Source organism: Antedon mediterranea, chromosome 1 (assembly GCF_964355755.1).
Source record: "Antedon mediterranea chromosome 1, ecAntMedi1.1, whole genome shotgun sequence".
NCBI lineage: Eukaryota > Metazoa > Echinodermata > Crinoidea > Comatulida > Antedonidae > Antedon > Antedon mediterranea.
In genome coordinates, this window is record NC_092670.1 from 6,900,395 (window position 1) to 6,913,594 (window position 13,200).

General features: G+C 33.0%; 1 protein-coding gene across 1 annotated transcript in view; it reads left to right on the forward strand.

Moving 5' to 3' along the window:
- LOC140050267 (uncharacterized) overlaps nucleotides 1–11,333 on the forward strand; it is a 29,436-nt gene extending 18,103 nt beyond the window's left edge. The window contains exons 7-11 of the mRNA XM_072095388.1: nucleotides 3,524–3,799; nucleotides 8,886–9,140; nucleotides 9,841–10,125; nucleotides 10,340–10,588; nucleotides 11,323–11,333. Of these exons, the coding sequence (XP_071951489.1) occupies nucleotides 3,524–3,799; nucleotides 8,886–9,140; nucleotides 9,841–10,125; nucleotides 10,340–10,588; nucleotides 11,323–11,333 (1,076 nt within the window). The remainder of the gene's footprint in view (nucleotides 1–3,523; nucleotides 3,800–8,885; nucleotides 9,141–9,840; nucleotides 10,126–10,339; nucleotides 10,589–11,322) is intronic.
- The last annotated feature ends 1,867 nt before the right edge of the window (nucleotides 11,334–13,200 follow it).

The window sequence follows — 13,200 nt, forward strand, 5'->3', positions numbered from 1 at the left end:
CTGAAGAAAAACAATGTTATATATCCGGTGATTTTAATCTTGACCTTCTACATTCTAATGACAATCACATTATTAATGAGTTCCTCTCTATTTTTTATAACCATAATATGTTTCCTCTTATCGATAGACCCACCAGAATTACCCTTTTCAACAGCTTCCTTAATTGATAAAATTTTCACTAACGTTTTTACTCATTATATAAAATCGGGTGTTGTTATTGCCGATGTTTCTGATCATTATCCTGTTTACCAAATCACTAAATCAACTCCAATTAGCAACGCAAATACCTCGAATAAAATTCCCACTCGTTTATTTAACCAAACTAGAATTCAACACTTTTTTGAAAATTTAAGCTTGGTTGATTGGAGTTGTATTACTGATCTTGATTCTTCTGACCATGCATATAATGTTTTCATCCATAAATTCACAGAGGTCTACAATGTACATTTTACCATCTCTAAACATTCCAACAACAATTCCCGGCGTCGTTGTATTCCTCAAAAACCTTGGATTACTTCGGCGATCCTAAAATCAATAACTCGAAAAGATAAATTATACATAAAGTATGCAAGTAACCCTACTGAATCCAACAAAACGTCTTATGTTAATTATCGTAATAAACTTACTTCTTTAATAAGGATTTCTAAACAGCAGTATTATGCTGAAAAGCTTGAGGAAACAAAATTTAATTCAAAACAGACTTGGAATGTTCTCAATAACATTATGGGTAGACAAAGCAATAAACACATATCATCATTTTTTTAAATAAATGATATACATATATCTGATTCTCAAATTATTGCTGATAACTTTAATAAATACTTTGTCAACATTGGTCCCGAATGCCTACGTAAAATTCCTCAATCTGATATTACTTTTAATTATTTTATAAATAACATAAAATCACCCGTTAGCTCTCTGTTTTTTTTTACCAACTGATAAAGATGAAGTACTCACAATATTCAGAAATCTGAAATCTGGTGCTAGCAGCGGTTTCGATGACATTAAACCAGATATTATTAATCTGTTGGGGAATTAATAGCATCTCCACTTGTTCATATTTTTAATTTATCACTAGCTACCGGTTTTGTCCCGGAGAAGCTGAAAATTGCCAAGATAATTCCCGTCTTCAAACATGGTGAGACTGATCAATTTAGCAATTATAGGCCCATCTCGGTACTGCCCGTTTTCTCCAAAGTTTTAGAACGCATAATTCATAAGAGACTCTAATTATTTTTCTCGATTTAATTTATTGCAAGAGAACCAAATTGGTTTCCGCCCAAACATGTCTACTGAAATGGCTGTTCTACAAGCATATGATAAAATAATCTGTGAATTACATATGAAAAAGCATGTTCTTGGGATATTTCTGGACCTTTCAAAGCCCTTTGACACCGTTAATCACGACATTCTCCTGTCTAAACTACAGCATTATGGTATACGTGGTCTTGCCTTTTATTGGTTCAGAAGTTGCCTGACGGATAGAAAGCAATATATTTCTTTTAATTATCATATCCACAGGGCTCAATTTTAGGCCCGCTACTCTTTATTATTTACATTAATGATTTAACAAACATCTGTAAACATTCCAATCTTATTTTATATGCAGACACTAACCTTTTAATTTCAGATAATGTTTTAAACCGTCTAGTTGATAATGTTAATTCCGATCTCTCGACTATCTCGAGTTGGTTTAAAGCAAATAAGTTATCGCTTAATGCTAATAAAACTAATTATATGATTTTTAAGAACAGATATAGTAACCGTGTTTACAATGACCTTAACATTTTCATTGATAATAATAACATCTCTCGTGTAACTAGTTGTAAATTTCTTGGTGTAATAATGGACGAATGCTTAACCTGGAATCAACATACAATCCATATTGCAAACTTAGTTTCAAAATATTATGGTATTCTTTTTAGGCTAAAACCAATTTTACATGTCAATGTTCTATCATCCTTATACAAGACTCTAGTCCTTTCTCATATTCAATATTGCAGCTTGATTTGGGCTGACCACAATAACTGTCGCCTTGAAACTGTTTATCGCAAACAAAAGCGCATAATGCGTTTATGCACAAATTCTCAATTCCTTGAGCATTCACCACCATTATTTGCTAGTCTTAACAACTTAACTTAACTTCATAAGGTGTTTTCATGTACACATTTAAGAATAATTTATTTTCAGCTAACTTTTCTAATTATTTTGTTAGAGTGAACTCAGTTCATAATTATGGCATCAGGTCATTTGATACTTATCGTCCTTATAATTTTGTTACCGATATGGGCAGAAACACTATCAGAGGACATGGTCCAATTTTATGGAACAGTATTGATGCTTCTATTCGTAATTCATCATCTGTCGAAGTATTTAAAAAGTTGTATAAAAATAATTTGCTCTTAACTTATCAATGAGTGTTACAAATATGTTTACATTTACATCTTTGAGTTCATATGCCAACATGTTTAGCTAGTATTGTCTCGTCCTGTGCTTCAATTATGTTTGTATCATGTATTAATTATTTTGTTAAGGTGGCCAAATACTGTACGAGCTTTGCTCTTTTTTGGTCATCCTTCCATTTTTGCTTATATTCATTACACTTGTTTATATTGGAAAATAAAAACTGAAACTGAATAATATATTCACCAATGAGAATTTAAATAAACGTGAGATGAGGATGAGGAGATCTGTAAAAATGAGAAAAAAGTTGCCACAACCGAGATTCTGAACCTTCTGCGTGATATGCAGATGTCCTAACCATTATACCATTATCCTGTCATGGTATTGTTCAAACTCTTTAACACTCTCGGCGGGGTATGGCGGAAATGAATAGTCCATCAAATATACGCACGCGCACCAGAGATCAAATAAATACGCCCTCATCTTTTCAGTATTTTTATTCACGAATCGGGATCTCTAAACAGAGGAGTGACTGAGAGATTGGAATGTTCCATCCATGGAAGACAGTATATACCACGCTCGGAAAAACACCCTATTTGGTTGGGGCAAATCGTTGAACCTAAATTAGTTTTATTTGTCAATAACTACTTATTCAACGCGATTTAATTAGTAAACAGGGTTACAACAGGTGGTTAAAATCAGTACCGAAAATACAAACCAACTTTTTATACCATCGAGTAAAAATTCTAAAAGTAACGCGTGATTTACCGACTTTTGCCAGACAGAACAGAATTCTAAACCGCCCAGTGAAATTTAATTAATTAATTTGAAACGGTAAAGATGAGAAAATCTTTTAGAATGAGAAAAAGTCGCCCCAACTGAGATGTCTTAGTCACACTCACACACACAAAGCCTCATGCACTTGGAACAAGCCTCTACAATATATTCGAGCGCTCTCAAACTCTCAATCATTCCTTAAAACAATATTGACATTTCTAACAGAGTATATTATTAGGATGAAAAGTCGTTCCAACCAAGTTTAATGCTGTCAAGAGAAATTTTATTAGTTTTTATTTCCTATGTTCAGTATCATAAAAATATTGTGATTTATTTTCTGTAGATAATGTATTGACTATTGACTGCCCGACAAACGTCACTTCAAACAATTATATCGGAGAAGAATTTGGTTTAATACAAATTACCACAGATGAAGGGAGTCAAACTGCCACAGTCACGTGGGATCCTCCTGTGACAAGTGACGATGGAACAGTGACTGTAGTGTCATCACCGTATGAGTCAGGTGACATGATACCAATCGGTACTCACGCAATCACCTTTACAGCAATTGGTTCTGCTGGCAACAATGAAACTTGTGACTTTTATATCAAGGTTGAAGGTAAAAATCTGAAAAAAAGTTTTTCAAGAATTTTATATTGTATCCTTAAGGGAAAAAAAACACCGATATGAATAATCTTGGAAACTAAAAACTATATACAGTTTAATATATCAAACCATATTTTCAATTATATAATGTATGTGGATAATCAAAGTCAGCAAATTATCCAATTAGATAATTTTTTTTTAATGAAGAACGCATGATCAATCATGACCGTAACACCAAGTGCTCAATTCTTACAACGCAGCAATGAATCCTTCAGGTCAAACACATTTCTACAAAACCTTTATAGATTAGTTTCTGTTTTGTTTGCGGAAACACGACCTAAGAGGAATTATGATATTGTGTTATTTGATTCTAGAATATGGAATGTTTCAATTATAAACACACATGAATGTTCATCAGCATTTCTTTTTAGCAAATAGCTAATTACTAAATATGGTTCTTGCTTTTTAAGTTCTTCCATTCTCTATTAAAACAAATGTCCTCCGAGCTTGTCTCTCTCTTTATAGCGCCCTTTCCCCTCTCATCTGAGAAGTGTCTCACTTCTCCAAATTATAATAGAATAATTATTAACCGTATTATTTCGAAAATAATGAATAAATAAATATTAAATGAATAAATAAATACAACTGTAGAGTAACCGTTTCTCTAAAAACCATGCTGGTAATTTCACAGCTCTGTCACATCTTGTGGTTTCAGGACTAGGTATTGGTTTGTTTATTGTTGGTCAGTTGTATCTTGTTTAATTTTTGCGATGGCTGGATATATCGTTAAGACGGTTAAACTTTACTTGCGGTAAAGAAGAATACTCTGGAGATGTGACTTTAGCAACAACTGTCAACTAATTGATTAACTGTCAAATACCACCTGCTGACACAATTAAATCTCTTTTCTAATGAGCATTACAATTATGCAAAGCAATTTGGCTTTTGGCGTTTTAAATCCCAACCTGAGATTAGCGGTCATCATGGTATAATGGGGTTACTCCAATGTAAACATTAATGCGAACACGACATAAAATATCTAATAGACTTCCATTATCTGCCTTTGCTTGTCCAAGTACCTTTTCTATACTTCTTGATTTCATAAACTTGTTATTTTTGCGAAACTTTTAGAAATTAATGAAATATGAGCACCACTATCAATTAATTCACTGACTTTGTGACCTTCTACATGTACCATAATTTGAGCATTAAAACGTTGTGGAAGACTACAAGAAACATTATCAGAAAGACTATCAGTAACATCGTCTACTATAGACATCCGTGAGGGCTTCAAAAGGGATATTAGCCCGTTCAGAAGCTGACAATCGACCATCATTTCTAGCTACAGTAGTTCTAGTTTTCCGGATGATGATTATGTTTAGGTGTAATATTAAGAGGGCTGCGTCCTTTCATACTCCTAGGGTAGGCTTACTCTGGTGTCGTGGGTGGGTTAGAAGTGTAAGTATAATTAGAAGACTTGTTCCTGTTGTGTCTTTGTTCAGTTCTTCACTAAGTGAAGATCGTCTGAAGTAATCATACTTTTATAATAATTGTCACGTCTCTTTTCACGGTCACCACTACTGTTTGAATGATAACAATAACAATTTCAGTGGGAAAATACTTTAGTATAAGTTAAGTTTAACTATCAAGATCCTCGATATGCCCGGTTTTCGCATTTCAAGTACATTAAACAAGGCCAACAGCCATTAGTCGCGTGCTAAAACGCATGGTGATACCGGACCGACAGACAGACCGACCGACCGACCGACCGATATAGTGAACTATAGAGTCGCGTCCACGCGACTAAAAACAAGATCAAACAACCATTGCTTTGCCGGTTGCGACGCAAACATAATCTTGGAGGTAAAGTAATTGATGTTGGTACCTTTTTTTTGAGCAAGTTCATACAACTACTACAGCAGAAACGTAACTTTGAAAAGGAGTTTAGATTTGTCTTATTTCTGCTAGTTAATGTAATTTTATTTATAACTATATCCAGTGCAGTAGCGTCTATGTTGTTTTTCTCAAACATGGTTTTCTGCCAATAGCATGGTTGCATGTTGTAAGCCTAGGCCTATATATATAAAGTAAATCGATAAAAAAAGTTGTTGCTTATTTAAATTAATGTATGTACACATTCTTATATTATATATATTGGCTATTTGTGTGAACATAAAGACAGGATAGAAAACAGCTCATCTATACTGTGTATAAGTAGTCGAATAATCTTCCACCGTTCCAGATAACATAATTTATTGAATATACAATTAAATCGGTGGCATATGCTCATACACATAAGAATACAAATACTCAACAAACGGATACAATGGGATCATGCCCAAGAACAATAAAATAATAATCTATATATAAATTTACGTAAGGGCAAAGTTCGGTAAATTGCGCCTTACTTATAGAATTTTTACTCGATGGTATATAAAGTTGGTTCGTACTTTCGGTACTGATTTTAACCACCTGATGTAACCCTGTTTACTAATTAAATTATGTTAGATAATTAGTTATTGACGATTAAAACGAATTTGGGTTCAACGATTTGCCCCAAATAGGGGTGTTTTCCGATCGTGGTATACACTGTCTAATGGATGTCCATCTTGAAAAATACCCGCCACAAAAATGCGAAGAGGCTTCGCATTTTCCTATCTCCTCCTATGATAATTGTTTTTAATAGCTGAAAACCGGTTGAACAGCTAGAGTACAGCATCATAATGTTGAAGACAGGCCGATTTTCTTTTAAAAATACTATTTTGATTTTGATTTTTGATTTAATATACGATTATACAAATGTATTGATTTGCGATGAATGGAACATCCCAATCTCTCAGTCTGCCAGAGTTTGGTTTAACACAAGCAGGTAAATTTATGAGCCCTTGGTTTAACACATAGGGTAGGTAAATATATGGGCCCTTTGAGAATAAACTTGCAATACTTTGACAATACTGTAAATACCTATTAACTATTTTAGGTCCTTATTTGAATCGAGCATTTCTTACTGTTAGATGTAATATAAAAATATATACAAATAAACTTTATTACTGAGATTGTGGATAGGCTCTACTGTTAGATATATAAACACATTATTATATACAAATAAACTTTATACTGACAGTTCCTTCTCAACGTTTGTATTAATTAATAATTACCAGAAATATAAACGTCGTAGTCGTATTTCAATCGATTATGACAGTGACAGTTTTAACAAAGTATTAAATCGCAAATGTTTTACTGTATTTAGATGTAGGCCTATATTATTTATAGGCCTATAAAACATGAAAGAAATATTTCGTTACTGAGGGGATAAAGGATATATTTAAAAATTGTTCTTCTTTGTACCTATCCGCTTTCTCATCCCTCAACCCTAATGTTACATACAAAACACAAATTGGGTTTCTTTAAATGAGTCCAAATCAAAAATTTGGACTCATTTTGTGATAAGTTTCTCCTTCGGAAGTAATTCCCAGGGTGCTAATTTTAGTTGACTACATAAATCATCGTGTCTATTTATTCGTTTCTGTAAACGACAATGTATTATACTGTAGTCCTGCGGTACGTACATTTGAAATCGCCAGTTTTGTTACGCTGAAATTACTGTGTATTCGAGAACCATCTGTGGGTACGACCTAGATGGTCCCATCTAGTAATAATAATTTAAAACGCACCGATGACTGAAAAGCCGATTCCATCCCCTACCGGTGTGTGGTCGCACTTCACTCTTTAAAAAACCCCCACTGCATTTTTGATAAATATAACTGAGAAATGCAGTAAAAGTAACAAAATTAAAATACAAATTTATAAAAGGGAATTCAATAACTGAAATCGTTACATACGGTACATATTTATAAAGTGTCTCTGTAGTTAAAAGATTTCGTTTTTCTCAAACTAATTTGAATATTATTGCTGGAAAGCGGATTTTGTTTCCCTTCTTTCTGATAAGTTCTTATAGTTAAGTTACCACAAACAAGTATAGTTTGATTAATTATTCTATGTGACTTTTAATAACAACGTATAGTTAGGATTTATATTGCGATAATCACAAACCATACGGTACGTAAAAATCAAAGGGATCTTTTAGACGTTAAAAACACCGTAATTCGTTTCTTTACAGGTTGTATGTAAATAAGAAAGTAATTAGCATGATAAAACAACAAGGAACATTTAAAAACAATTTATATACATAATTGGAACATTATGACAATAAACAAAGTAAAATATAATAGATATTAGTAAAACTGTATTCAGAATTAAAAAATCTATCCAACGATACCAAAAAGTACATTATTTTGACCTTTTGACCATTATTGGTCACGTGATTTCTTTTATTTCGCAATTACTATGTAACTATACGTTTATTGATATGGGTGTAATGGAATAAAATAATCAGTATTAAATTCCCTTTTCAATGATACCATGGATGACCAACTTTAGTGTGGAAAGTTGGCCATTTTGAAATACAAAATGGCGGCTGAAGGAGTGGTCGAAAAAAATGGCACCTAACTTTTTTGGATTCAGAATCTCAAGAATAACAAAGTTAGCTAATTTATGGATAACCATGAAACATCACAAAATAAACATACAATTACTCATCAGTCATATGCAGCAGCAGCATAGGTGTCACCCGGGCTTCAATTTCCAGAGGCGTTGGTCATGTTTTCGAGGACCATTCGGGTACACCCACTAGAGAGTACGCGAGCGAAGCGATTGAGCCCTCTAGTAATATGTTAATTATTGTATAATGCATTTTAAGATTCAAGGTTCAAGATTCAAGAAATTTTATTTGTCCATAAAAATGGAAATTCACTTTGCTTGGTAGATTAAAACAACAATATTGCAACAATTTAAAACGTGCAGTATTATAACAGATTAAAAATACAAGATAAAAAGTTAAAAATACTGTTAAAAATGTAAAACTATTTAAATATTGCATTAACGTCTTACATTAGAATTAAAAATATGAATGCTATTTACAACGAAGGATTTTCTAGTTCTACAAAGATTTGCTCTTGGAGGTCATGATTTTCTTCAATCACTGGGTATAATTTTTACTATAGATATCATTAATTATAATTATTATCTTCATGGTTTAGATTCAGAAAATCCGGATATTATAGATTGTCCAATGGATATGATTGTTAACACAACAACTGGTGAGGCATTTGCAATCAATGTCACATGGATGGAACCGACAGCAACTGATAACTCTGGAGATACTTCTGTACCAGTAGCAGACTACAGTTCTGGTGATAATATGTTTGCAATTGGTGACACAAAAGTCCAGTACAATGTCTCAGATTCAGCTGGTAACTTTAATGATAGCTGCAATTTTGTAATCATTGTTGAAGGTAAGACTGTTTCCTATAAGAGGAAATTTGAGTTATAGTTTTTCACGCTGCTGCTCTAGCCCGCTACGTCACAAGAGATGACGTAATCCGATATAAAGCAAGCAGCAATTTTAGTTAACTGAGAGACTGACATTTTTGCAAAAATGGAAACTCCACTATAATTTATAGGTCCCAGCTGCTAGACACAAAAAAACGTATGGGAAAAGAGTCTAACGGTTGAATGACAAATCCCAAAGCATTTCTGGTATTTATGTGTCCCATGATATTATATAATACTGTAAATGAAAGTTTTTGTTTGTACCATGGAACTATAATTATAGTTCTATGTTTGTATTAAAGTGACAGAAATTGAGTCTGTATTTCATATCAAAGTTATTCACTTTTGTAACAAAAAAATAATATTTATTCACATATAAAAAGAGAAAAGAAACGTTTAATTATAACTCAAAAACCATTCTCTGAAAGACAATTTAAGTATTTTTTTGCTTTAAATTACATTTTGTTAGGTAAAATAACTATTATGTGACAATAAAATGACACATTCAAAAACAAATTTGAAATAAAAAATATTTTTCAGAGGGACAATATATCTTTAAAACTGTTACGTCAATAAGCGAGCAGCGTTTTTTGTACGAAATATTTCTTGTTTAATGTGGTTTTGTTAAATTCTAATTTTTTTATTCCTGTTATTTTTGTGTAGATAATGAAAGTCCAATAATTGACTGCCCGACAAATGTCACTTCAAAGAATTACATCGGAGAAGGGTATGGACTAGTAAATGTCAGCACAGATATAGGACGTCCAAATGCCACTGTCACCTGGAATCCTCCTGAGACAAGTGACAATAGTGGTGGGCTTGTTACTGTAATGTCGTCATCTTTTGAGTCTGGTGACATGATGCCATATGGTACTCACACAATCACTTTTACAGCAACTGATCCTTATGGCAATATTGACACCTGTGACTTTGGCCTCAATGTTGAAGGTAAAATATAAACCTCCTTGTAATTTTGATAATTTACAAAATACAGGAATTATAATTTTTTTAAAGAACGTTATGAACATACTATAAGATTTACCTTCAACACACATAACACTCTTATGTAGAAATAAGAAAATGAATTGTTCCATTCTACCATTACAAAATGTAATATGATTTTAGCATTAATAATTCTTGTTTCTTCCTTTTGTAATATTAGATATTGAGGATCCAGTCTTGGTTTGTCCGCCAAATATTACAACTACTACAGCAGAGGGTTCAGATCAAGCAGCCAATGTCAACTGGACGGATCCAATAGTAATTGACAATTCTGATGAAGATATAACACCAACGTCCAAGTACAATCCTGGAAATAATGAATTTGAAATTGGTATAACTGATGTTACATATGATGCAATTGATAGTTCAAGCAATGCAGGAACATGTACCTTTATAGTAACTGTTACTGGTAAGCACAGATGGAATTCTTTCCTCTGACGTATTTAAATTAATTAATACAAAAATGTTTGCATAAATGCATTATTACCTTGATCTTCTTTCCTGAGTATTATTACTATTATTTATTACCTCCGCCAAGGAGGTTAGGTTTTCACCAAATTTGGTAACAATGATCTATGCCCCAAAAGTTCGGCGAGTTCGAATTTGAGGGGAAAAGGTCATAGGTCAAGGTCACAACTAACAAAAACTATTTTACTGCCTAGAGACCACAGTTTTTATCCGATTCTCACCAAACTTAGCCACAATGATCAATGACACATCATATAATTGTGGTTAAATTTTGAAGGGTCAGGGTCAAAGATCAAGGTCCACAAAAAACTAAAAAAAAAAGAAATAAAAAAATAATAAAAAAAAAATCTCAGTGGGACTTGAACCAGCGATATATATATCATATCATTTATTTCGCCAATATACAGAACAGTACAAAAAAACAATACAAAAGTAAGTCAATGAGGCCGGATAACCTAAAAGTTACAAATAAAAATAACCGTCGAGAGGCTCTCCACATCGAAATACTTACATAAAATGAATAATACATGGATTCTATTAAAATTTAGATAAAACTATAAAATTCAACAATGTGTTTTTATAAAAAATTGTTAATTTAAAAAGATAGAATTAAGAAAATATCTTTAAAATATACATATGTTCAGATTAAAACAGATTGTTAAAATATTTCTTAAGGCTATGCTTAAAACAGTTTATATTAATTAAAAGTTGGTCGCAGAGATCCGCAGGCAGATCTCTAAAATGTCTAACAAAAAATTAAAGACAGAGTTATGAAATAAATCAGTCCGGGCTATAAAATTATTGCGCAACTTAAAGTTATTAACATGTCTGCAATAGATAAATATTTAAAAACTTTAACATCATATAATTTGTACATACATTTGGTAACAAAATTAATACATAAATACCTAATGCGATTGTTAATGGACATCAGATTAAGGCGTTTCAAACGTTCAGGGTAAGGGAGACTGGCTGATCTTGGGAAGCATGTGCGGGTGACCCTCCTTTGGACAGCTTCAAGAGCAGTGATGTCATTTTTAAGAAAGGGGATCCAGGCAGGTAAACCGTAATCAATATATGGTCTAACTAACGATATATATATAGTCGCAATATAATAGCTTTATCACGACATTTGACAATACGTCTCACAAAACCAAACTTGCGATTAGATTGGGATTTAACATATTGGACATGATCAGCCCAAGTGAGTTTGCGATTCAGGTGAATTCCAAGGTATTTAATGGAATTCGTAACGGGCAATCTATCATCTCCAATAAAATAATCACATGCTTGTTCAAGGCGACTGTTAGATCTAGTTATGTGCATCACAAAGCATTTGTCAGTATTTAGTAGCATTTTGTTGTCACACACCAGTTGTTAATAGCATGAAGATCCGACTGCAAGATCATTTCATCATTATCATTATGGTTATCTTTATCTTTGTTTTTGTTTCTGATGGCTCTGTATATGAGAGTATCATCATCATATTGTTGTATCTGTGATTCAATGCAGGAGGGGAGATCGGATACAAAGAGATTAAAGAGGATTGGCCCAATCACTGATCCCTGAGGAACCCCGGATTTTACCAATATATTCTCGGAAGTGGAGCCCCTAAATGTAACTCTTTGAGATCTACAGGATAGGTAGGATTTAAACCAGTCCAGCATTGAATCACAGATACCAAAATTATGAAATTTACTTAACAGAATCTTATGGCTAATTTTATCAAAAGCTTTCCGCCAATCGAGAAAAATTGCATCGATATGGGGCGGAGAACGCTCATCAAGTATTTTAGACCAATCAGTTATAACATCTGTAAGTAAGGTGGTACAAGACCTACCCCTCAAGAAGCCATGTTGTTTCTCGGAGAGAAGTGTATTTTCTTCAAGAAAAGATAGTAACTTTTGACCAACAACTCTCTCAAGCAATTTACCAATTGTAGAACATAAGGAAATCGGTTTATAATTAGAAACATCACTATAGTCACCTGACCTATTGATTGGAATGATGTTGGCTCCCTTCATTTCAATGGGAAACACACCAGAGCTGAGAGATAGATTAAATATTTTACATAATGGTTCAGTTATGTAAATAGCAGCAACTTTAATCATAGTTGTGGTTATTCCATCAGGTCCAGGAGATTTACCTGTTTTTAGTTTGTTAATAACAGATAATATCTCAGCACTAGTGGTTTGGATATCAGTGAATTTGGGGCAGCCAGCATGCAAAATACAAGAATTATTTAAAAGGTGGTCAGGGTAGTCATGAGAAAAATTAGCTGAGAATCTTTTATTGAAGGCCTCAGCTATGATCTTTGGGTTGTTGACACGATTACCCTCAATGACAAAGGTATCAGTGCCGGGTTTAGCTCTGGAGCTTCTAACGAAGGACCAGAACTGTTTACAATGGTCGTTTTTTAAGGAAAGGTTCTTTAGATAACTTTTATATGATTTTTTAATTTTAGATTTCAAGTCATTACGACTACGTTTGTATCTATCCCACTTGTCCTTATTTACAGACCTAATAGCTGCTTTATAAAATCTATTCTTTTTT